General features: G+C 36.5%; 1 protein-coding gene across 1 annotated transcript; it reads left to right on the top strand.

Annotated features, from left to right (window-relative positions):
• Positions 1-15,048: 15,048 nt before the first annotated feature.
• Positions 15,049-25,021, top strand: LOC114526144. Its single transcript, XM_028547662.1, has 8 exons — positions 15,049-15,182; positions 17,510-17,598; positions 18,678-18,914; positions 19,768-19,920; positions 20,508-20,750; positions 21,737-21,889; positions 22,655-22,882; positions 24,655-25,021. The coding sequence occupies exons 2-8, from the start codon at positions 17,541-17,543 to the stop codon at positions 24,795-24,797; spliced, it is 1,215 nt and encodes a 404-aa protein (XP_028403463.1). The 5' UTR covers positions 15,049-15,182; positions 17,510-17,540; the 3' UTR covers positions 24,798-25,021.
• The last annotated feature ends 200 nt before the right edge of the window (positions 25,022-25,221 follow it).

Below are 25,221 nucleotides of genomic sequence, written 5' to 3'. Positions count from 1 at the left end.
AAATTATGGTCTTCATCACCCATAATCAATTCTCTGTTTTCAATTTTTAGAAAGAATTGAATCGTTCGCTTATCGTCGTCAAAAGAAAGGAACTAAGAAAGGTGACTAGAGGAAATCCCTAACTGCGCGCAAATGTGAAAAATGTTTCAACTTTAAAATTGCATGTGCCACTTTCAAGGGCAAGGAAATTGATGATAGCAAGTGAGACTTAAATGGGGTGAGGGCATGAGGGTTATTTCATTTTTGTGCATTGTTGTCCTTTTGTGCAAATTTTAAATGCTTCCGAGGTTTGAGTTGTGCTCTTGGAGTAGGAATCTCCGTGAACACTCCAGTGACTTCGCAGTTCAGTCGCCTGTACCGGAGCATGCTTTGAATGTCCGACTGTGATGTTGATTTTCCCCGGGTGTCAGTTGTGTGCATGTGGGGGGAGGCGCCGCCCTTCGTGTGTTCATCTTTCGGGAGGCCTGTGGGCCCGACTGGCATTCGGGGAGAGTCGGCAACGCAGCCGAGCGTCCGGAGCGTGTTTTAGTGCAAGCAACTGAACTGCAAAGTTACTGGAGTATTCATGAAGGCTCGTACTTCAACAGCACATCTGGAACCGCGAAGGTATTTGGAATTTGAGCAGAAGGTCCACTATGTACAGCGATGGAATGATTTTTATAAACTTGCCAGATTGAAGTTTCTCCTGCTTGAGTCTTTTGAGATGTCCTTTTGATTGGCATTTGCACTCGTTCCCAGACCCTTGCTATATGCTTGCGGTCATGCTTTAGACTCGTTGAAGATCAAGTTATATGCTTCTGATCAGATTTCAGTTATCAGCCTATGTATTTGTTTCCAGGCCTTGCTATATGCTCACGGTCATATTATGTATTTGTTTCCAGACCTTGCTATATGCTCACGGTCATATTATGTATTTGTTTCCAGACCTTGCTATATGCTCACGGTCATATTATGTATTTGTTTCCAGACCTTGCTATATGCTCACGGTCATATTATGTATTTGTTTCCAGACCTTGCTATATGCTCACGGTCATATTATGTATTTGTTTCCAGACCTTGCTATATGCCTCACGGTTTTCATTTAAAAACACGAGTCGTTTCTTCAGGGAGCATTTTCGCTATTTTGTTTGGCATTTTATACCAATATTATTCATGAAGCATGCAATGTGATGCCTCGACTATTTCATAATATTCTGTCAAACTTCCTTGAGTTTCAATTTTCGATCTTAAAGTATAAGTTGGATTAACTGGCCGCTTCTAACAAAGGAAATACGGGTGAAAGGGGCCCCTCATTTGTATTTCTGTGTTGAAGCATTAGCTTTAGGAAAAACTATCCGCTCCCGTGAGCGCCTAAACTTAAGCGCATGACAAACAATCTTTGCAAGGAGTTTACAGTATATAATGCTTTAGTCTGCATCGGTTTAAAATGAAAAAAAAATAACTAAATAAATAATTTTTTGAGCAACAAAGCGATAGAATTAGGTTGTTTCACGACTGCGTCTAAAAAATATTCATTTCAACAATCCTGAGATTAGAAGGCCATTAATTTTCTCAATAAGGAAATTTCGATTGACTTTTAAAGCAAAAATTAGGCAAAATATGCATTTGCGTGCACATTGGGAGTGCCTCTACATCCAATCTTAGCATGAAGTATCAAGTTGTGATAAAAGATCGAAGTTAAATAAAGTTGTCGGCCATGGATTAAACAACGTGTGAACAATATGTTGGGTGAAATGAAGAAATCAACTTTGTTTTGATTAAAAATTTCCAATGGCTGAAACTGAATATTCCAAAGATGTTACTGGTCCAGCATCAAAACGCACCGAACTGTAGTGATTTATGATTTTTCAACGCCAGAGAAGTGATTGTTAACGCTAATTTACGTCATTAAAAGATCAATTTCTACTTCAAACTGGATGCTGTGTTGTGTTCTGAAACACGAACAGAAGTTCTAAAACACGAACTGCAAAGACGAACTGAACACGGCTTTGACTTAAAAGCGAATTGTAAAGATGAAGCAAATCATGATTGATGCATTCAACGGACGACGATTTCGACGCGGCGACCGAAGACGATACGACGACCACCGATCGACGACCAGCCATACGACGACCACCGATCGACGACCAACAATACAACCGCCTAAGATGAGATGACAGATGAAAATGATGACTACTCTCAGGTTCACACTATAGCTTCTATAGCTACTGTAGTTCAATCTCGAATCCAGGACTTCTAGTTAAGTTTTGAATTTCAATCAAATAGGTTATTGTTGAGTCCTGGTTCGAGATCTCCTGGTGGTTTAGTCAAATGCATTTACACACGGAGTTGATCAATCCCTACCTTTTGGCATTGCATGTAAAAATATGAACTGTTTGAATATCCGCATGCAAAACAAAACATTTCTAGATCAGTAAAGTTGGTGCAGTTAATTCATAAAATTTGACACTCGAGCTCGTGTATAAAATGCAATTGATGTCGTTGTGCGATGAGCCATAGTTCAAAAAATGGCCATAATGAAATTTTCTGATCTTGTTGCATGATTTTTCAAGTTCAAATCTAACATGAAATCAAGTGAATTAATAATATTCACATTGAAAGTTGAGGTTTAATTCTTAGTGCATGTTCCTCGGTTGCATGTGCGAGGTTTTGAATTAGTTGCATGATACCTCAACTAAGTTTGGCATATATTTTTACCTCAAAAGCTAGCTGCATGTATGCATGACTATCATAATAATGGCGCTTTTCACGAAATAAAAAACGATAGTATGCAAAATTACATCACTGAGATGCATTTGATTTCGGCCGCGCAAAAAGAGTTGGCGGATTCAGATTCCAAGTTGGTAATCGACGACGACTCTTTAAAAGCAGCGCGCGCAGTCTTTCAAACCACCAGGAACGTCTGAGGAAGACCAAGCACAGCTGCAATATTTATTGGTTTCCAAACTTTGCATGGTTGTTCTTGATCTTCAGTCAGACGAGCGGTATCGTAGTGCGCGCGTTCGGTTAACGTTGTGCTCCAAGATATTTTTCACTTAGGACTCTAAACTGAAAACTGTCTCATGGCGTACACGTTATAAGCGCCGTTAACAGCGTTTTTCTATTTGAAAAATTATTGTGGCGCTAAGTACCATGTTGTAATGATCTTTCGCGCTGAGGCACCTGTTCTGTATTGTTCTTTGATAATATGGAACGGAGTGTCTTCAGCTGCACGCCGCGCACTTTCGGATGAAGATTTTTGCCTTTAAATCTTCGCCGGAGTAAGTGGAGTTCGCACGGTCTGAATTAGGAACTACTGACGAGACGATTAAAAAACAATTGGCGCAAATTCTTAATCTGTTTCGGCCGACAACGACTTTAGTGCATGATCCAGATCATTCAGACCGTTAAAACGCAGCGCTGGAAAAAAAATGCGCAAAAAATAAATGAAAGAAACGCTGAAATCCGTGATGTTTGATACATGGTACTTTAAATACTTCAACAAATCGTAATTCTGCGGAAACATAAGATTGTGTTGACGTCGGAATGAAAATTCGTTAAAGTATGCGACGCACTATAATGCAAAAAAGAGCGACATTTTTAGGCTTAGAATGTTGTCTCTGCGAAGGTTGGATGGGAATTTGACAAACAGACAATCATATAAGAGCATGCAACCCAGTTTGTGGAGGATCACCAGGGTGCGATATAGGATGCACCATAGGTTAAGTTAGGTTAGGTGCATGATTGAGAATCCACATCTGGGTTTATCTGACACGACGAACATTGCGCGCGCTAATTCCCATTTCAACCTTCAAATATGGCGGTAAAATATTAAATGCAGCAGCGATTTTTTTTTGAAAAATTAACAATCTTCATGTTCTTTTTTTCAGGTTGTAGTTTGTAAATAGTTGTTAATTGCACTATATGTAATATTTAAACTTATATGTAACTATAGTTAACTTGGGGGGGGGACCCCTATAGGTTGCGGAACTGCGGCTATTTCGGATTAGGTTTTCGGAACTCCGGCATTTCGATTTCGGTGGAGGGTTTTTCTCCGGGTACTCCGGTTTCCCTCCTTAAAAAAAACAGTGTCCATGTTTGGGGCCAAAGTGACTGGTTTTGCGACCATGATCTTGTTTTTATGTAATACTTAGTGGTTGCAGTTTACTAGATCGGGAGTCTTCGGCATGCAAACCTTATATAATGGTATCTCAGATGCATTGAATAGTCGGCAAAAAGTGGCAACGCAGAAAATTGGTTTCCATTTATATAGACTAAACCGCAATTTTTTATACTTAAACTTGGAATTTGTTGAGCAAAAAGATTTGCAAATGCTCGAGAAAATACGACTTGCACAGACGATTCAAATTAATTTTAGTAATAGCCTGATATACTTAAGGATACACTTTCGTCCCAAAATGAACATTTCACAGCTGCCAGTTATTTTAGAGGAGCTTTTAAAAGTTTGCAATGTACGAATTCAGCATTCACATGTGAACCAGTGAGGTTTTTGAGTCAAAATTTCATAAAAACCAATTTCCGTGGCATCGCCAATATACTAAAGGCTACATTAACCTCTAAGGAGATATTTCGGTTAAGTTAAAGGGTCGCAAACTAATATTTCGTTGGAAGTACCTTTACTGGCCTCTGGGTTCAATTCCCAGAACACTGAGTAATAATATACTGCTTAAAAAGTAAATCATCGCACAAAATTATCGTAAAGACCATAATGTTCACACAGGAGCGAAGCTTGGGACGGGGGAAGGCCGAAGGGAACGTTTTCCTGAAGACCTTTTAGAGCCTTGAGAGAAAGTTGAAAATTATCAGTCTTATCATACCTGAGCCATATTGGGAGATCTAATTCTACTAAAGTACAGAATTAATCATCCCGTTCGACGAAGTGGAATAACGCTTCATAATCGTGAAGTCATGGCTGCATGGATGCCGTTGTTTGGAGATTTTTGTGTAACATTTGTTTCTCTTCCCTTGTTTTTACATTTGCTTTGATGTCCTGCATGCCCTGTCCTAATTCCTAATTCCATGTACCTTCCATATTCTGCCTCTACTTGTTATTCCGAAATGGAAAACCAAATAGCCACAGAGATACTTTTATACCGTAATGTCAAACAGTATCAAAAACAATTATAGATTTCTACTTAAATTATATTTTGTAAAGTAATTTAGTTTTAGTCGTATAATGTCCTGCAAATAAATTCAGGCCCACAAAGGCCACAATCATATTAATTTAACAATTAACAGGCTCGACTTGTATAATTATGAGCTGATAAGAGCGGACAAAAGCGTTCTAATTTGTAAAATTTTTTACAACTATTATAACAACCGGATTTGGAAATTCGAGAGTGCGCAATCGTATTTTCAGATATATGTGTGTGTGCGATTAAATTGAACGGTTCTAGTCTGAAATTTATGCATTATTAAAGCCTTCAGAGCAATTGCCTTCAGGTTCAACAGCAGGTTCAAGTTCGATTGATTGGATTGGAAATTATAAATGATACCAATATTATTGTGACAAATGCTAATATATGAATATCTATCCTCAATATTTTTTTTATATCCGAGTATTTTAGAATTTTGCTTCTCAAATGCCAAATAGCCAATATACCGATCTACACAAATGATATTTAATTAGTTTAGAAGAAATTTGAATTATTACCTTACGTATAACAAGGACCCTGAAGAATATTAATTATAGTATATATATTCGAAAATTAATTTTTGTATAGGACTCTAACACCGAAGCGCCAAAATTAAATTCCTCCTCGTTTGGTTTATTATAAAACCGCTGAAATGTCTGTTCATTCGACCATCCTGCGGATAACATAATTTCCTTAATGTTACAGTTATTGGACACTAAAAAGGAATGTAGTTGCTGCTCGAACACTATGACCTTTAAATTTGCTAACATCTAAACCTGCAGCTACCAGAACAGACTTTATCCATCGACATATAGTATCTTTGGAAACAGGTTCATACGGTTTCACATAACTCAGTAGCAATTGCTTGAGCGATAGGACAAACCCGAGTCAAACAGCGATGACAGAAAATCTAACGTTCGTGGTAAGGGAGGCTAGATGACTATCAGAGTGCCTCTTCATACAAAATTTTAACCATTTCTGCAGATGTACTTGGTACCGAGATTTAGTGCTGTCTCTCCAAGAGGATTCAATTATGTTAATGGCTTAACCATTAGCCACGTTGTTGTATTTGTTGCCGCAGACATGACAAACCAAAAAGGAAAAGGGGATGAGTTATTTACCCGCTACTGCTGTGGTGCCGTTATCTATCATGAGTTTCACATGCTTAAGAGTGGTGCAGAACAGTTTAAGGGCAAAAGATGCAGCCAAAAGTTCAATGTAGTTCATGTGATGGGTATATTCATCTGGCAACCATCTTCCCCCTGAAGATGTATCACCTAGTACAGCTCTTCATCTTTCTAGGGGTGCAACAGAGTATTATAGTTAAATCAATAAGAAGACTCAAAAGAAATCTAAAACTCTCTTCAAGATGGGTGACCCAGCATCGTAACTCTATCAAGCCATCCTCAGAGACAGTCATAGAGGAATCAAAATTACCCTTAGCTCTTTTAGGAGAATCTTTTTTATCCATTTCAAGATACCTATAATGAAGAGCCCCATACTGAACCCAAGGTAAGGAGGAGACCAAGTAACCAATAATCTCGGCTACCTGCCGGATAGGAATGTCTGCTGGGACCGGTTGTATGAAAGCCGGATAGCGCTATCCACCGGATAGTGGATTTGCCATCGCTCTAAAATCGCCAGTTGTTGGCTGAAACTTTGATTAAACCTTAGTGTTCCTAAATTGAGGATCCTCTTTAATAATTGTTGCTTCCGAAGCTAAAATTTTGTTGGTTTTCAAGCATTTTTAGAACGGTTAAAAAAAATCACTATCTGGTGGATAGCGCTATCCAGCCTTCGTACAACCGGCCTCTGAATGTTACATTGTGTAATTTAATAAGTTAGGAGGGTTGTGATTGATAAGTCGGCGTGAAGGACAGAGACTTCAAGTGAAAAGTGCGTAATTTGTTGGACTGAGTTTATGGAAAAATATATAAAGATATACGTATATGTTACGAAGAGAATAAACTTGAAACACTGGACATTCAATAACTTATTTTTTTCCTTTTTTCTCATTCGTAACTTGCACAGTCATTGTTTTCAAGTTAATGACAAATCCTAAGATAATTATCTCTTGAGAAGGGGAAAGAGTGGACTTATCAGGATGGATAACTAGATTTAGAACTGTGTCAAGAGCATTACTAGCACACTTAGCATATTTATCACCCTGCAGATGGAAGCCATCAATATACCCACTAATAATATGATTCATAGCTCTAAGCTTAGCCAGGGGTGGTTTCATAAGTTTATTATGTTAATTAAGAACCTGATCATTTATTACAAGAACAAAGAAAGTTTTCACTATATCATATAATAATTATATGAATAGGATTCATGCGCTTTTAAATGTCATTAAAAGCAAAAGCCTATTGTTTATGTTAAATTATTTAAATATATTAAGTTACACTTGTCTCTCTTGCAGCAGAAACAGGAACACTTTAATGGGACGTAATTCAGCAAAGTCTCACAAATTATCTAAACCATGCTGCATCTATTATTTGCTTTAGTTAACTCAAAGTTGCACTATTTCAGACCAGTATTTACTGTGTTTTATGCAGGAAATGTTTGTTCATACTAAGGGCTCTGTTACACAGTGCAATTTTTTTTGCAACTTGCAAATTGCAATGCAATTCTACTTGTAACTTGTAAGAGATGTAAATTAGCGAATAGTCTTGCACTGCATAAAGTGTAATAAACATAAAAGTTTCGTGTTTCCAAATATACATATCTCAAAAGTAGAATTGCATTGCAAGTTGCAAGAAAAATTGCACCGTGTAACAGCCCAACAGGGCCTTAAATCTCGTTAAAGGTGAGTGATACTTCTGTCTCTTACAACAACAACAGGACCCTTGGGATGGGATACCAGAAGCGGATGAAACTCATCATCATCTTTACAAAAGAAGGTAAGAGTCTCCAGCTCCCCGCCTGTTTCAGGGTAGCACAGAATGAAACAGGAATCTTTTTTCTTAACTTTGGTTAAAACCAATATTTTACAAATTTCGTAGTGAAATGCGACGCTGCATACCTGATGATCTTCTGGGACTTTTATTGTTGTCTTCAGATTTCCTTCCTTGGTGTATATTTGAACCGCCGTACGATCGTCTGTTGGCATCATGATTTCATTCTGCTGGGAAATACTCAAACATATAAATGCCGAGTCGCGTTTAAACTTGTGTTTCAATTGACGCATCTTGTCACAAACATAAACATGAGGGTCTTCGCGTTGGATGATTATAATATCATCGTCTTTGCATATCGCGATCTTAACTAGAAATGTAGCGAGAAAATTCAATTTATGATTTGCTTTTACATTGTAATTCTCGTCCAATATCGTCAACATGAATCCTTCACCTGAACGTCCTCTCACCACGTAAACATTGTTATTCATATCAACAGCAAGTGGCGCTAAAAAAGTACCTGCAAATTCAGGTATTTTAACCCGTTTAATTTTTCCTGTCTCATGGATAATCATGATCTGGTCACTAGACCCAATACGAGGGACAGTAAGAACATCCCCCTGACTATTCACAGCAGAGCAGTAGGGTGTTATTTTTTTATCAAGGAACTGTTCGTAGGGAGGATGAGGCAATTCCTCTGCCATAGACTTTCTTGTTGAAATTTCGTTCCAATTTCTTATTGGGTGAAAACTACGATCAGGAAGTTCAATCGTTGGCATGCAGGCGGGCACTTCAAACGAATACTTGCTGCTGAATTTCCAAACATATTGAAACAACACATAGTTGATTAACATAACCGACTTGACGTTCTCCACTCGTTGAGTTTTATTCAACAACGATTTGACTCCACCGTTCAAATACACCGAAAATATCTCTTGAATTGCTGGTAAGCTATGAAGCTTCTTCAAGAACGACAAACACCCAGTGATTGCGGTCTCAGGACTATCCAGATGTTCCAGTATTTCTGAAACTATTCGTAGCTTCGCAGCAAAAATTCGATCTTCGATACTAAATGCCTCATTCCTGAAAGCAGTGGTTGCTGTCTCGCGTGCTTTCTCGAATCTTTTTCTCGCAGTTTCAAACTCTCTGTCCGAGTTGATTTTAAGCTTTTCCATGGCGCGAGGAAGCTCTATTGCTTTGTTTAAGATACCAGACTGAATAACGCTTAAAGGCTCACCCGGTTCGTTCTGAGTTTCGCTCGCTTTCTGCTCGGGATTTGATTTATCAAGAGAAACACTGAGTAACTCTACTCCTTCTTGAAGGAAATCGTAACTGGCGAGTAAAGTTGATCGGGAAAAGCCATCGATTTTAGACTTGATATCATTTAACTCTCGTACGACAATCTTACGAATTTCTGCATCGGTTACATCGCCGTCTTTGAATTTGTCTGCCGTCGAGTCTCTGACCTTATTCCATAATAAACCAAGTGTTGAACTGAGAATACTTGTCACAATTGAAGACATACCGAGTTTTTTTTCTGAAGCCAAAAATTAAGGTTAAATTTTGACTAAACACTGGTGAATATGCTTAAACACATTGAATCATATGATTCGTAACGATGTTTTTATCTACGTTCTTCCGGAAACTTCACTGATCACATGAGAAACAGGCGAGATATGAAGGTTGTTCAAGTTTACAGTATAGAATTACCTTGTTTACATCCTCTGCAATATATCTGGGAGCGATCTCGTATATAAATATCCCAGCTGTATTTCACATTATAGTCTTATGTCACTGCACGAGCCAAGTTTTATAGGAAAAGTTATAGACATGAGCGAGATGAAATCATTGCTTGTTCGTAGTTGAGCAAAACATAGTTTCAACAGAACTAAGTTAGGACTATATAGGTATTTACAAAAATACATAAATTAGGCATATAAAAGTAAACAATATATAGCTACTTGACCTTACATTACCGAATTCATAAATTAGTCATGACACCAACAACAGTATTTGTGAAAAAATCTTGCAAGAAATTCCGACTAACAAACCGAAATCGCTTCTCTCGCCAGTGCGCATTTTTCTCTCTGAAATTTCTTTGTTTAACCTGACGTAGACCAACTTAAACGCTTAAAATGCACATGGGAGGGCAGAATGATCGGTTATATGCGCCTTAAGGCTGTACGATAGTCTTTATTTATCGCTGAACTATCACACAAAACTAAAGATTAAAGAAATACGATCGAAATCATTGCAATTATTTCTAAAATCAAACCTGGGCGATAAGTCAAAAAAGGATAGGCATAAATAAATGTGCTAGGAATGATAATATGATCTAGTAATTTAAATGTAATTTAGATTTAATGAGAAAGACTGATAGAAATAGGTTTCATTCACGGTAACTAAAGCACAATTGAAGTTTAACGGGAAAGTTTGCGCAACACGCTGATAAGCCGCACCTGCCCGACTCCTTCCTTTCCGCCTGCAACTCGCATAACAGTAACATTTTTCAAAGCTTATTACCACGCAATTGCGAGACGTTTGCTTCTTGGAAAAAATCAATTATTTATATCGTACACTGTATAAATAAGGTAAACGACGATGATTATGTGCTTGGTGGATAACAATAGACGATTGTGGATGCCGCTGGACAATGTTGGACAACGATATACTATATATCCTTACCAGTGTCAGTTGTGTGATCTTGATTGCTTGCAGTGTTACGGATTTGCGTTGGTCGTCGTTAAGGGAGAAAACTGTGGTACCTGTAAAATATTGAAGTCAGTGTGACCAGATCTGGTACATTTTCATGGATAACGATGGATCGTTAAGTATAATTGAAGATGATGATCTTGTGCATCGATGGATAACAATTGACAATCACGGACAATGATGGAAGCGATCGAAGTAGAGTAACGAGGTAATGACTATTCATAATAATGATGGTGGTCATGAGATCACTCTTATTTCATACCTGTAGTGTGGTCTCGACTAGGTCCAGTGTTTCTGGATTGTCTCAATCTTCTGTTTGTTTGTCAATAGCAGCGCCAGGGCGGCAGGGCCGTCCTCAGGATATTTTACAGGGGGGGGTGTAAGGTCATTTAAAACGACTAATGGATGGTCTTGTACCGACTATACTCTAAATGAAACTTTGTCAACTTTCTGTTGGATCACTTGGATGGGTCTATAGTAAGACATAAGACATAACTTATAAATCTCATGATGACAAAATGTAGCTATTTCAGTATTTGTATTTACATAATATGCATAAACATACTTACACATATTTGCGAATACACACAAATATGTTTTAATTTCTCGTGAAAATAGACTAATATTGTATAAAACATATCACCAGATTTCGATATGGTAGATTAAACAGGTATATGTCGTTAGATACTCACTTGTTATGTTGAAAATGGTCGATACAACTTCGTTTCAAATGAATGTGATCAGCGGTTTTGCCAATCCAATGTGCGGCAAATTTATATAAGATCTGTCATGCTGCGCATATGGCATATACATATCTTGAATATTTTACCGACTATGAGTAATTTTCGGTTGCCAAACTAAACCAAACGTTTAGTCGTCAAAAATATTTTTGTCTGCCGACTATAATAGCAATTTTACCGACTGAACCTCAGAATAAACTTTCTGGGGGGGTGTGACACCCCCCCACACCCCCCCGTAGCTCCGGGCCTGAGCAGCGCCAGTTTTTATCACGGACCTAATGACAATATTTACCACACGTAAAATCACAGTTATCTAAAAGGTATGAAAGAGTTGTACTTCATCAGTTGAGTTAATTCTCACCAGAATAATTGCTTATCAAAACTTTGCGAGTAAACTCATGTTTCGCTCTTCAAAATCAAAATCCCTCGTGTCGACAGACAGGCATCAGATGTAATCTAACAAAATTTAAGTGTGTGTAGTTTGTGAAGTTTTTTTCTGCAGAGAGTTTCAAAGCAGTCGTGTTTTTTCAGGAAAGATCACTTGAAAGAGATGCCGAACACATCTTGTTTATTGGAAACAAAAATCATTGTTTATTTGATTCATATCGAGAATCATTGGCATTGAATTTAAATCTGATTTCACATGAGATAAAATTGAAAAATGAACGAAACTTACCTGGAAGTTGAAATTTGATTTGGATTGTATGAGTCATCAGCCTGGAGTGTGAGAGTTGTACGAGAGAGAGTGGAGCGCATGCGCCAATCACTCTTTAGAGCTATAGCAGACAAAGACCGCACGGACGTGATGAGTGTGAGAGTGGACTGCAAGTAAGGGAGTGGGAGAGAACAGAGGGGGGGTACAACTCTCACTCCCAGCCAAATCAAACTTAAACTTCCACGTGAGTCTCGTTTAATCTTCAATTTTATTTCGTCATCAGCCAAAGTCATGTGACGTTGTACGAGATTTCAGAGCAATCAGTGAGGACTTTATCCTGCAGAGATACACAAACCACTCTAACTATAGCCAGCGCGATAAAACTAAGTTGAAAGATTTATGGATATATAGATAAGTGTATTATATATCAATTTTTTTGGGGAATTTTATTTAGTCTTTTAAGCCCGGTTTATAGCTACTATACCGGACTCGCTCGTCACGATATCTTCGCAGTTTGCCTTTAAAGAGCAATGGTTAGTTGCAAATGCTTATTGGTTTGAAAGATTATAGCCGGCAGTATATTTCTATCTCTGACAGTAAAATTTTTACTGCCTTTTACCTAATAACTAGAAAATTTGAGCCACTTCGGAAGCAATTCGTATAGTGCATCGGGGCCTTATAAAAATTTCATACACGAAATAAGTACTATAAAGGCATGTTTTATGTGCCTTTGAGATAAAGTTAACCATTGCGAGTGAGAGAATGAACGCTCACATTTGCAAAAACTGCAATCAAAATCACAATTGCAAAAACTAAATAAAATCAGTTAATACGTTGATGGTTATCACCAGTTCACACGTTGCCGGCTGATTTTTGCAAACAAAAATGGACGCGATTCATCTCACTGACAATGAAATAATTGCACTGCCACGTAAATCTGCATATCGTAAATCATCACCGTAGCGAAACTCTTGCAGTTAGGTTGGACATTCGCATGCATTGTTCTCTGACAGTAGAATTTCCTTACGACTTCGAACTTTTATAGTGGTTAGCGTTACGGTTTCGCATTTTCTTACACCGGAATCATGTGAACGTAAGGTATACCATGCCTGGCAGGTATGCTTACGAGTCGACATTACGCTTTGTTGATGTCATGCAGGTAATTAGTTAAATTTAGTATCAACGTTATAAGATCACAATGAACGTATGCAGTAATGCGGTGTTCCCAGATGTACCATGTCAATAGGAAGCATGTTTTGTAAAATTTTCGTCCTGTACATATTGTGTATTTTTGTAAAGACCAAGCTAATATTCTCTCCTCAAGTTACCAAAACATTGTTAGTAATCTTGCCATCCCGTTGGCAGACGTCGTTAACACTTTTATCTAAAATACAGTCTATTCTCCATCTGATAATTTCAAACTTTTCGTCAAAATCAAAGAAATTAACTCGAAAATTCAGTTCATTCATTTGAAGTAAACTTCTGTCTCTATAGTTATAATGAAATTCGATGGAAAGGTTTTTGCCTGTATTTACAAAGATCGTTCACGCTCAAATGAATGGCGGAATGCCGGTGATTACGCGATCTCCACTGTGATAAGCTTGATGATCTCTAAGCGTTTTAAGTCTTTTTGTTGATACGAGCACTTTCACTTATGTGAGCTTTCTGAAATACTAACACCGAAAAATTTGAACTGCTTGTATATAGCTGCTCTGTTATATGCAACAAAACGTGTTGTAACACGACTCTCATGCAGCACACATGCACATGCATGCAAAATGAACAATGCACAATCCACTATTATGAAATAATTACTGCTATATAAGTTAGCTTTATAATAAAGGCAGTTAATGTCTTCATTAGGCGAATTGCGCGAATAAGAAATTATGAAGCTGTAGAACTTGTCGCTGTGTTAGTTTTCGACTATTAAGCTGCCCCATATACGACCCCGACGATCCGGTATTATTCAGAAGCTAAAACACATCAAGAAAACGGGTGGTTTAATACTATGAATGGATAGTATTAATAGATAGTTTTGTTGAAGTTGTTCTGTCTTCTTTTATTAACTTTGCCTATATTATTTAGTTGCTATACCTAAAATTGATTAGCTCGCAATAGATTTGGAACCTGAAACGAATTGTCTGTTTTATTTCTGTAGACACAGATGTAAACTAACATTTATTTCATTGACAATAATTGTCAAGGCCCACACGAACGGGACGCGATTTGGCAACGCGGCGCGAATTTTGAACGTTTTTTATTTTCCAAAATTTGCTTCTAGAATTCAATTTATATGCTTCTAAAAACTCCAAACTCGCGTCGCGTTGCCGCTTCGCGTCCAGTCTGTGTCGACCTTCAAATATACAATATGAAAGCGGCAACGTCAAGATATGATTGATCATAATTTTAATAGCATCGTTGGAATACTATTAGCAAAAAAGTCACAATACAAATAAGTTGATTATGCAAACGAGCGATTCTTTAATAGTACTCAAATGGTTCTCAAATGGTACATTTGAGTAAATATTGTCACTCGTATCCTTAATTGAAATAGTTGTACAAAAAAGGGCAAACTAAATGACGCGTATGCCCTGCAATTAGGTTTAAAGAAGGTGGATTTATTATTCATGTGATTAACCTGGACATATACAAGATGTATTTATTTCCGACAAATCGATGCCTGTAATTTGTTAAAATTATCAGTAGAAAGTTTGAGTAAAAAGAGAAGTTTAGATATTTTGTTATGAAATATTCCAATTGAAATTTTAACATGGCCATTGCGCCATTTGCGTGGAGGGGTATGAGTGTTAACGATCGCTTTAGTTTAATTTGATTTTAATTAGAAAGATTATATTTGATTCAGCGTATTTGATTTGCGTCAGAATGTGATTAAGACGGTAATAAATTGCCAGAAGATGAGCCTTGAGAAGAAAGAAATAAGGAAGAGCATTGAAGGCGAGTTTCATTGTGGGACAAGTGTGCGACAACGAAAGAACGACAGCTGGAATTTGTGAGTTACCAATCAGTGGAGACCATTTTCCAGGTACTGTGAGTTGTTTAGTTGCAATCAAGTTTAATATCTATATAACAATGCAGCGGCGTCATATAATCAACACCCAGTCAACTTAGAATATATGTATAAATATCTTACGAAAAATCTCCATGGATTGTGTGTGGTTTTGCGCAACTGAAAAAAAAGCATGGACACACATAAAACACGAATATCACTATAGACACTGACAAATCTTCCAGCCTTGTTTCATATTAATAAAGAATTACAACAGCTTGTATATAAATATGGCACTCTGTTAATATTTACTTGAAAAATTATATAGCTAAAGTTGCAACAAAATATATAAATAGAAAGAAGTTTCATTTCCTTCAACTAACTGTAGTTCTATTTAAATGGTATGCCTAAAATTCGTTAAATTTACATTGATTAAAACCTGAAATACAGTGAACATTTGAGAAAAGGTTGAAGCGAAATAGTTTATTTCTGCATATCTATACAGGGCGTCTGAAAAAAATCGCCACTGTAACAATACAGCGATTAAATTTTTACATAGAAAGAAAGAGGCGTTTTTAATCTTTCTATGCAATACTCTTTTTATTCTAAAAAGGCGAGAAATAACCAAATAATCGCGGATTTAAAATTGCAAATTGAAAACCACATTTTTTTAGCTTGGATTTTCAGCACATTTTTTATATTGGATTTCTTGGCACATAAACCATTAAACGTCAATTCTTTTTGAACATTCAATCGGGCAAATCATTTCAATATGGTATTATTGGCAACGTTAACAACCACTCTTTCATACTACATAAGAAATGAATCATTTAATCTTCCGCCTAAAAAGTTCTGTTATTTTCCATTTCGTTTTTTTTGAGACACTGTATACTATTGAGCTATTTTAATTAAGGTTGTGAATGGCGACTGTCAAATAGTGAACGACAATATGAGGAAATAAATTATGAATGATTATAATTTTAATAAATGTTATTAATACCGGAATACTATTAGCAAAAATAGACAACGCAGAAGAGGTTATGATGCAAACGAGCGACTCCTTAATAGTAATCAAATGGAACATTGAGTGAAGTAATATTGTCACTCATGACGTTAATTAGAATAATTGAACAAAAAGGGTCGAATTTGATGATATATTTCTGACATAATTATTTTCGGTTGTAAGGGCGAATATACTTTTCCCTTTTCTCTTGGCAAAATTAAGTCCAATCGATCAATATCGGCAAGGAGAGCTTTAAAATGAGTAATTTACCATGAACAAAGCATTAACCTCAGCTCATTGTACGAGCAAAAAGGCGGCCGTCAACGCACAAGCCGCGGACGTATGCAAGCGGAGGCTGGTCTTAGGATTGAATAAACCTTTTTCATAATGACGTCAAACGCAGAAAGTCTGCGTTTGACATCATTATAAGAAAAGTCTAGTGTGATAGCTGCATTGTGACTCGGAAATTGAACGTCGCACGCACGCACCCTCACACACACATACACACACGCAAACTACACTCACAAAAGACTGACAATGTTTCTATTTGTCACAATACTTTTTTCATACATGAGTTGAAGAAGGATGTTTTGTATCTTTGTGCATAGCATACGAGATTATAAAACTTGAAAGGCATCTCATTTAACGTGGGTTTGAATTTAAAACGATAATGTAGTGATTGACGTAATTATATAGAAATAATCAGTTTAGGATACTTCGAATCTAATCTGTCGCCAACGTGAAGAAATATTGTCGTTATTTTTAGAATTTTACTACAGGGATAAAATTATAGACTACCCGTTTATAGTAATCAAATTTAGAGCCGTATGTAAAACAAAATTAAAACAGGGTTCCCAACACTATAGCGAGTGTTTTCAAGTAACGTCATAAAGAATGTAAAAATTTCAAACCAACGTTAAAATGTTTGCCCATGTACTCTCATTGATCATCAGGAGGTAAAGACTAGCCTTCCATGCCTTCTATTACTTGGAACGGCCTAAACACTGGCTGCATATCACTACTTACATGCTTCGTCTATGCCGAGCTAGAAGTTGAATATTTGTTGCAACTGGATTATAACAAATTCGTACGCTTGCACGCTATTATAGCTTTTTTTTTGATCCAGCAAAATTTTATTATATTAGCTATTTGCCTAGTTTAGTACTTTAAATTAAGATGGGTGCAAGATGGGTTTCTCTAACGGATTCCGCTGTTCAGTTACTTTGTAGGGTTTAATATGTTTCAACTTTCAAGATCAAGATAATTTACATGAAAGTTCATATTTTCTTATGCAAACTGTTCCACTTTTCTCCAAATAAAGTATAAAAATTTTTAAGGTTTGTATCCTTTTTGGGTTTAGACGTTGAGAGAAATCTTTGTCATCGTCGAAAATGATCATCTTCTTCGCCTTATCGAGTTTTATCCTCCTGGCTGAGATTGCAATTCCTGGTAAGAATAAGATTATGATGATTGATGAAGAAGTAAAATTGTTTTATAATGATAACTTTTTGGTGAATTCATAATTCGTTGCAATTCGCAAACCTATATGTATAAAAACCAAATAACATAATTATGTGCAATGATTTCCAAATTATGACGAATAATCAACACAATAATGCCAATAGATGTCTGTGTTTGCGATATTTCTTTAACTTTGGGAGCCAGATGATAAAATTTGTGATTATAAACTCCAGATTAAGAGAGAGATTTTAAAGCAGTAATGCCTGGAAATTATGCAATTGTTTGTCAAACGACTGTCTGATTCATCAAAAATTAAATGCACCCTAAAATTTAAACAATAGAATAACTTGATTCACGTGTGAAAATTTGTGTTGACGTATCAACAATTTATTAAGTTTGAATCGCCATACACATTTGGATGCAAATGTGCGTCCCTTAAGCTGATTATGCCATTGGAGAACATGCATTATACTATACCTAAAGCCCTAATTCCACGGGCTAAATTTTCCATCGAAATGCGAAATATTTCGCCTGCTTCTTTTGAATTGTGAGCAATGAAACAGAATTAATCAACTCAAGTGTTCAAAATTCAAAAGAAACAGAAAAAGCGCCCATGGAATTAGACCCTAACGAATGAAATTAATTAGTTAATTAGTTAATTACAGTTTTCCATTCAGTGTGAATTATCTTGGAGTTTTTTACGTAATGTAAAATATTAAGGGCTTCGTACACAGCAAAATTAATTTTTCATTAATTCAAAATTAATTAAAAACCGACCATCTTGAGTTTTTAGTCAAAAAAATCCGCGTAATCTTTCTCACATCTTATTGCTCTAAATCACAGTTTCGACTGAAACGGACATGATTTGTCAGGCATTTCTTCTCATACAATTGCTAACAACTCAATTTGATATTTTATATGGGGGGATACGTATACTTTTTTAGTCCATCCAGGATATATAATATCTATCCAGATTATCCTAACCTTGCAATGGGTATCATTTTGATTACCTTCTTAAGTTTTTTCACTATTGGCACTGGACTAATTTTGACATATTTCCATTGAAGCTGAGTCGCTTTGTGGTTGTCGCGTCCCATTCAAAGTTGTTGGATGTAAAAAGGACAAACGTAATGACCGGGCTCTACCAGAGATGTTGATCAATGAGAGAGATAGATACAGTAGCAGCTACAATGGTTTTGATGTTGACTGGATGAATTGGGATGAATATTTACCTGCTTTTACATGTCGCTGTGCTGAGGCAGCCATGAAGAAAGGATATAAATATTTTTCACTGCAGTTCTGGGGTAGGATATTGGATATTTGGTTTGCCCCTTCCTTTACCTTTCCCTCTGGCTCTACCCTTAGATTTTTTTCTAATAGGGGAGTGGTGTTCTGAAGATGTGTCAGAACTAGAACTTCCCTCATCCTAAACAGCATCTGTAGGGCTAGTATCTTCATCACTACAAAATGTTTTATAGAAATTTTAAAATTCACATATTGTCACCAAAAGTACACTCGAAAAAGAGTCAAAATAATTAGAGATTAGTATACTTTGGAGTTTGGTCTACTCTTTATGTAGAACACACGTCCAAAGGTCATTTTCGTTCGCTTAGGAAAGCGGTCAAATATATTCATAATTATCATGATTTTTTGACAACGATATAGTATATACACAACTTAGACTTAGTGATTCTGGTTTAGAAAGGTTATTTGGAGAAAATACTCTAATATTTACACGTGGAAGTGACGCTCTATATGCAAACGTCACGCATCGTGGCAACAATGAAATAAAAAATTACCTTGAGCTCCAGACCAGAAATTACTCCTATAACTCTCGATTGAGATATTCTTCTTCATCTGAGGACATTCCGTTGTTATTAGCACGATCAGAATCGGCTACATCTAAGATAACCTCCTCAAAAGTGAACGTACTAGTAGAAGCTTGTGATTCTGTATGATCGTTTACACGGTTCCAATTCTGAAATACAAAAAACCCCGTTATAAACCGTAATTACCCTTGACGGGTATATTCAAGCCTAAGAATGTAAATTTGTCCCTTTCCCTCACGAGTGCCTAAGCCTTTGGACCTTAGGTGGCGGTTTTGATCCATCTTTCGTATAATGTTGACTATAATGTTGATATATGACTCAACTTAAGGGGAATGTTGGAGTGGCCCGTCACCAGCAGCGGACAAAGGAATTATGAAACATGCATGGGGGAAGGAATGCTATGGTCCCCAGTATAAGGAATGTGACAGTAAATCAAACAACTGTGTTGGAGCTGAAAACCACAACTTTATATATGAAATACGTAAGTTAACTAAGTTTATAATTTATTATGACGCTAAGAATTCAGTGGCAAAGTATATAGATAAGTGGCAAAGTCCAGTTATAATGTTGGGGTCAGGTGTCAATTGAGACGCAAGTCCTGTTCCTTTCCTCTGTCACACTTATGTCCTCTGTTATCATTATATGCGTATATCATTATATATATATATAATTGTATTTGTGTTGCGACAAATGATTACATTAAATTAAATGCAAGCAATTTCGTTAGTCGAGAGCTATTATCTATAAGATGCTCAGGCAAATCGTCGCAAAAATATTAACGGGTTCGATCAGTCATCGCTTGTATATTTTTTTGGCGAATCCAATTTGCACGTGTTTCAGTTAAGCTAATCAATACATTTTTTTAATCCTCTATAGATTATCTATGCGTGATATTTTAAAAATTTTGAATTTTTCAATTTTCCAAGTGTTGTGGAAAACAAAAACGAATTGTTTGCCGTTTAATTTGGGAAATTTTTTCGAGTTGGTGACACGTGTGGCATTGGGGTACGAAAAAACAACGGAGATTAGTAGAAGTTTGACTGATATAAAATCTTTCCTAATTTTCAGACCCTTACAAGTGTCCAGTTAAATTTGAGCGCTTGGGTTGCTACAGGGATGGAAAGCAGAAGAATACAAATGATCGTCCATTAAGTGACTACCTTCTTACCGATCGGGATAAACGGCATTCTGTGTCCAGTGGTAGAGATATCGACTGGTATAATTATGATACTTACCTACCACAACTGGCATGTCGCTGTGCAATGAAGACAGTTGAAGAAGGATGGGACACTTTTGGCTTGCAGTATTATGGTAAGATATTAGAGAGTTTTAGTTTGACGTTTACAGTTAACAGTTTCGCTGTTAAATTGCTGCTAGCTATTTCTAAAGCTTCAATTTTTTTAAAATCAAATGTCGTTTACACCTGGAAAAGTAGAAAGAGCCTCCATTTTAATAACCGACAATCGACCCACGACATCATGGTAAACCGCCATTATTGCCAATCGTGTTATTTAATCGCTTTCTTAAAGAAAATCGCGATCGGTAAACTCATTAAAAACAGGCTAGAAAAATACCACAAAGAAGCTTTGGATATCCAATATGTCTACTAGGAGTGTTTATACGTGAAACAAGACATTATTACAAAGACAATTCGCTGAGGTAAATGAACGACGTGAAAATAAGTCAAACGGCAAAATTTCAACGTCAAGCCGCGATTTGCGGTTAGCGGTGGAAGAAAAAACCTCAAACTAAATCTCCCTATTTTGGCCCATGCGGCTCTTGTATATAGGTACAGGTTTTCTATAGCTGGCTTTTTCTGTAGTATGTGGTATCCAGACAAACTGTTTTATTGCCATCAACATCTGAATTGGTTTAGCACAATACAATTTGTCTAAACATAATTCATCGTAGAAGGTGTTAATTTCAGGCAACAGCCTGAATTTTGCAATTCAGATTTATCATACTTATTTGCGAGAAAGTAAGCACGACAAAATGTGGTTTTAATTTCAAAAATAGTTCATTGTACTAACGGGCCTTCAGTGCCAAAGTAAATTTAATAGTGCAATAGACCTTTTCCACAATGACGTCAAACGCAGAAAGTCTGATGTTACACGAAGTTTGATTAGCTCGATAGTTCTGTGGAGCCAATCAAATTTCGTGTAACATCAGACTCTCAGCGTTTGACGTCATTATATAAGAAAGGTCTATTGTCAGTCATTAATGCACGAGTAAGATAATTATTTATGGGTGGATGATTTATCACACATTTCTAAATAAATATGACGACAATTTTCCAGGTGAATGCTGGTCTGGAGAACGTGGCAATGTAACTTATTACCAAGATGGTGAAACATCAACTTGTAAGAACAAATGTTTCGAAACTTGTACGAAATATGATTCATTCTGCATTGGAGAACAAAATACGAACTACGTTTATCGTATAACTGGAGGTAAGAATTGAACGCACAGACATGTAGAAAAACTGCACTCGTTGTTAATTTCATATTACTTTCCAACGCGCAATCTGGGAGTTCGTTGCGAACATGTCAATTACGTTCGTTTCAAATGTTCGAAGCAATTTGTAAGAGACTGCCATTTTAAAACTTCTGTCAAATGCAACATGTTTTTTGCGCGAGAGCACGCCAACCCTCCTCCCGGTGTGTACGTTTTTTTAGAAAAAAGCATCTGTTTGCATTGAAATAAATTTCGAAAGTTTTACGGCAATTGAGATAAAGATATGTTTTTGAAAAGTTAATCTAAAAAGCATTCTACAACGTAGTACTTTAAATAATTTGTATATTTTTGTTCAAATATCTTTAAACTGCTTCACTGTATATTATTTTGGCCCGCATTCTTGAATTTCCTCCAAAAGTAAAAAAATCATTGAATATTTACAATTTTCCCTACTTGTTTCTTGTAAATCAAGCCATATCGAAGGCATGCTGCTTGCTACGTGTTTAATATGTCAACTCTTATTTAAATTCTCTTTATTAAAACGACTTTAGAATATTTGGAGTAACTTGTTCTGCAACTAACTATAAGCTCACGAGTCTATTGGTTAGTTTGACACTGAATTAAAAATTCGGCAAAGAAAGAATGTTAATTTTGTCCGAATCTTTGGCCATGATCGACAAAAACAACTGCATGGAATGAATTCAAAATTTGAATAATTTTGATAATTGTAATCAACTGTACAGAAATAACGATTTTTCTAGACGTGTGTGAGATTCCTTACAACGCAACTGGCTGTTACAATGAAATTGAAGCTCAACGAGCTCTTCCCGAACTCATTCTCGATGATGTGAATCCAGCAAGTCCGAAGTTCATGGGAATTATCTCCACAGACTTCAGTGATTGGGAAGAATACATGAAAGGTTTCGTATGTCGTTGCGCAAGGAAAGTGCTGGAGAAAGGATACAACACATTTGGAATCTCCAACGGAGGTTTGTCTATCTTATAATTACTCAAAAGTTGAAATATTCCATGAAAAAGCACACAGTTCGTTACTGCGGCAGCTATATTATACCGTTTGCGTTCAAGTATGCAGCGTCATGAACTACCACTGATGTGTCCCAAAAGTACCCTCATTCATTGACATCACCTTTTTGTTGTTATGGGTACTGTTTTGGTGACGCACTGCATTATTTAACGGATTTGTTTACGTTTAAACATGACGTATTTTGATTATTCGTTCGACTTCAAACGAAAAATACACACATGTCAACCATAAATAATAAACAAAAAGAGCTAAACCAACGTTAAAATTTGCTAAAGGAAACGTTTAACACTTAACGATACGTGTCATGGTTGCTTTCGATGCTTCCTCATCTTGTGCCATGGCTTTCATGCATGCATGTATAAACTTATTGCCTCATGAGGCAATACCAAAAGTGTTTTCCGTGCAACAACCCAATTAAATGCTGATTTGATTGATGCTATTGGAAAAGAGATCCGATCAAAATCTTCTGTTACCACACAAATCACAAGATGCAACAATAATTTTGTTCATATAACTCGTGTCCTTCGGTCGTGACTCTCTCTTCCCTGCATGCATGATACCATCTTCCGAGAGGGTTTACGTTTAACACATCCATGCTGTGTGTAACTATAGTGATGCTTGGCACTACTGTAGTACTATAATAAAACAAACTACGTGTATGTGCAAGTTTTAGCAATAAAACGTGTTCTTATAAGTGTGAAGTGTTGCGTTTAGCAAAGTAGAACGTTTATTAAACATACGTAGCTATGTTTGTTGTTCATTGTTTATGCTTGACATGTGTCTCTTTTTTGTTTTAAAGTCGAACCCTTGATCAAAATACGTCACGTTTTCAACTTGAACAAACACGTGAAATAGCCTCATACTTGTACGCGAACAGTAATAATTAAATGACTTAAATCTTTTCGCATAATTCAAATTTATTTGACACGTCAATTGGATTAAATATTGTTAATTATTTTTTTCTTGCGGTCCGAATTCATATTTTAGCGTTTCCTGCAATCTGATTGGCTACGCGAGCGGTTCGTATGAGGCCGTACGGACCGCTCGAGATTTAAAAGCACATGGAGCCAACCCTAAAATATGAATTCGGACTAAAAGAAAAAAAAAAATCTATTATTTACCAGTTTAGTCGGTCCGTATAGGGAAATATTTCCCTCGGTCTCAAAAACGTCCTTCGGCTTTCGGCCTCGGGCTGTTTTGAGACCTTGGGAAATATTTCCTTATACGGACCTCCAATCTGGTAAATAACATATATATATACGTAATACTGTTAGACAAACAAATACAGTTACACTGTAAAATCTGATTGATCAAAATGACCTAAAAAAATTGGTCACTTGGATGCATCTGAGAGAACCAGTTAAAATTGGTCGTTTTAGCCAATTAGTGTATACACTACAAAATTAAATATAGCGCTTTTGAGATAGATTTGACCAATTTCCGTAGGTAATTAGGTAACAATCAAATCAGAACCCAGGCTTTTTTACATAACTTTCGTTTAAAGCCATAATGCTCTTCATCTCACTAGTTTTTTTAGTTGCCACGCGCAGTCAACAAAGTTGATGTGTCATTTAATACCATTTGCAACATTTAATACCATTCATGATTATTTCTGTGACAAGACATCTTCTTGTTTCCATGCAATGCGTATAGGAATAATATACTTATGGGACATAAACAGTTTGTTTGTATAAATTTCATCGATTATATTCTTAGGTCAGTGTTACAGCGGACCCACAGCTGAAACAACTTATAATAAACATGGAGAAAGTGACGAATGTTTTCACAACGGTACAATTGCGTGTTCATCTGGCATTTGTGCTGGTGGCAAGGAAACAACCTACGTTTACCAACTTTAAGATGAAACAAAATATTGTGCGAGACTGTGAGGAAATCACTAGTACATTTATAATGTGTTGTTATATAAGGCCCTTATGTAAGTGTGAGTGATGTGTTTGAACAATAATTATCTTTGAGACAGTTGAGAAATTTGAAGGTTTCTTGCTAACAAGTTAAAGTTTCGACTGAAACAAGATCTAGTGTGAAATTGTATACTTAAAAGAAATAGAAAAAAAACGTCTGATTTTTTGTGTTGTTGTTCTTTGTTAAAATATTCCAGTTTTTGTTGAAATCGTGGATCAGGTAGTGTTTGACACTTGACGATCAGCATAGGTGTAGGTTAATATCGATCGAACGTATCCACGAGGAGAGTGACAAATGTTTTAACCAAACTGCTTAAATCCATTTTGACTGCCCCCTCTCGGACTCAATGTGGAAATACTA

This window comes from Dendronephthya gigantea, unplaced genomic scaffold (assembly GCF_004324835.1).
Source record: "Dendronephthya gigantea isolate DGI-Jeju-01 unplaced genomic scaffold, DenGig_1.0 000037F, whole genome shotgun sequence".
NCBI classification, from domain to species: domain Eukaryota; kingdom Metazoa; phylum Cnidaria; class Anthozoa; order Malacalcyonacea; family Nephtheidae; genus Dendronephthya; species Dendronephthya gigantea.
This window is presented reverse-complemented; position numbering and strand designations above follow the sequence as displayed.

Coding starts and splice junctions, on each gene's coding strand:
- LOC114526144 (XM_028547662.1), top strand. CDS start 17,541: ATGATCATCTTCTTCGCCTTATCGAGTTTTATCCTCCTGGCTGAGATT. Junction 17,599..18,677: donor GGCTGAGATTGCAATTCCTG/GTAAGAATAAGA, acceptor TTTCCATTGAAG/CTGAGTCGCTTTGTGGTTGT. Junction 22,883..24,654: donor ATTTGGAATCTCCAACGGAG/GTTTGTCTATCT, acceptor TTATATTCTTAG/GTCAGTGTTACAGCGGACCC.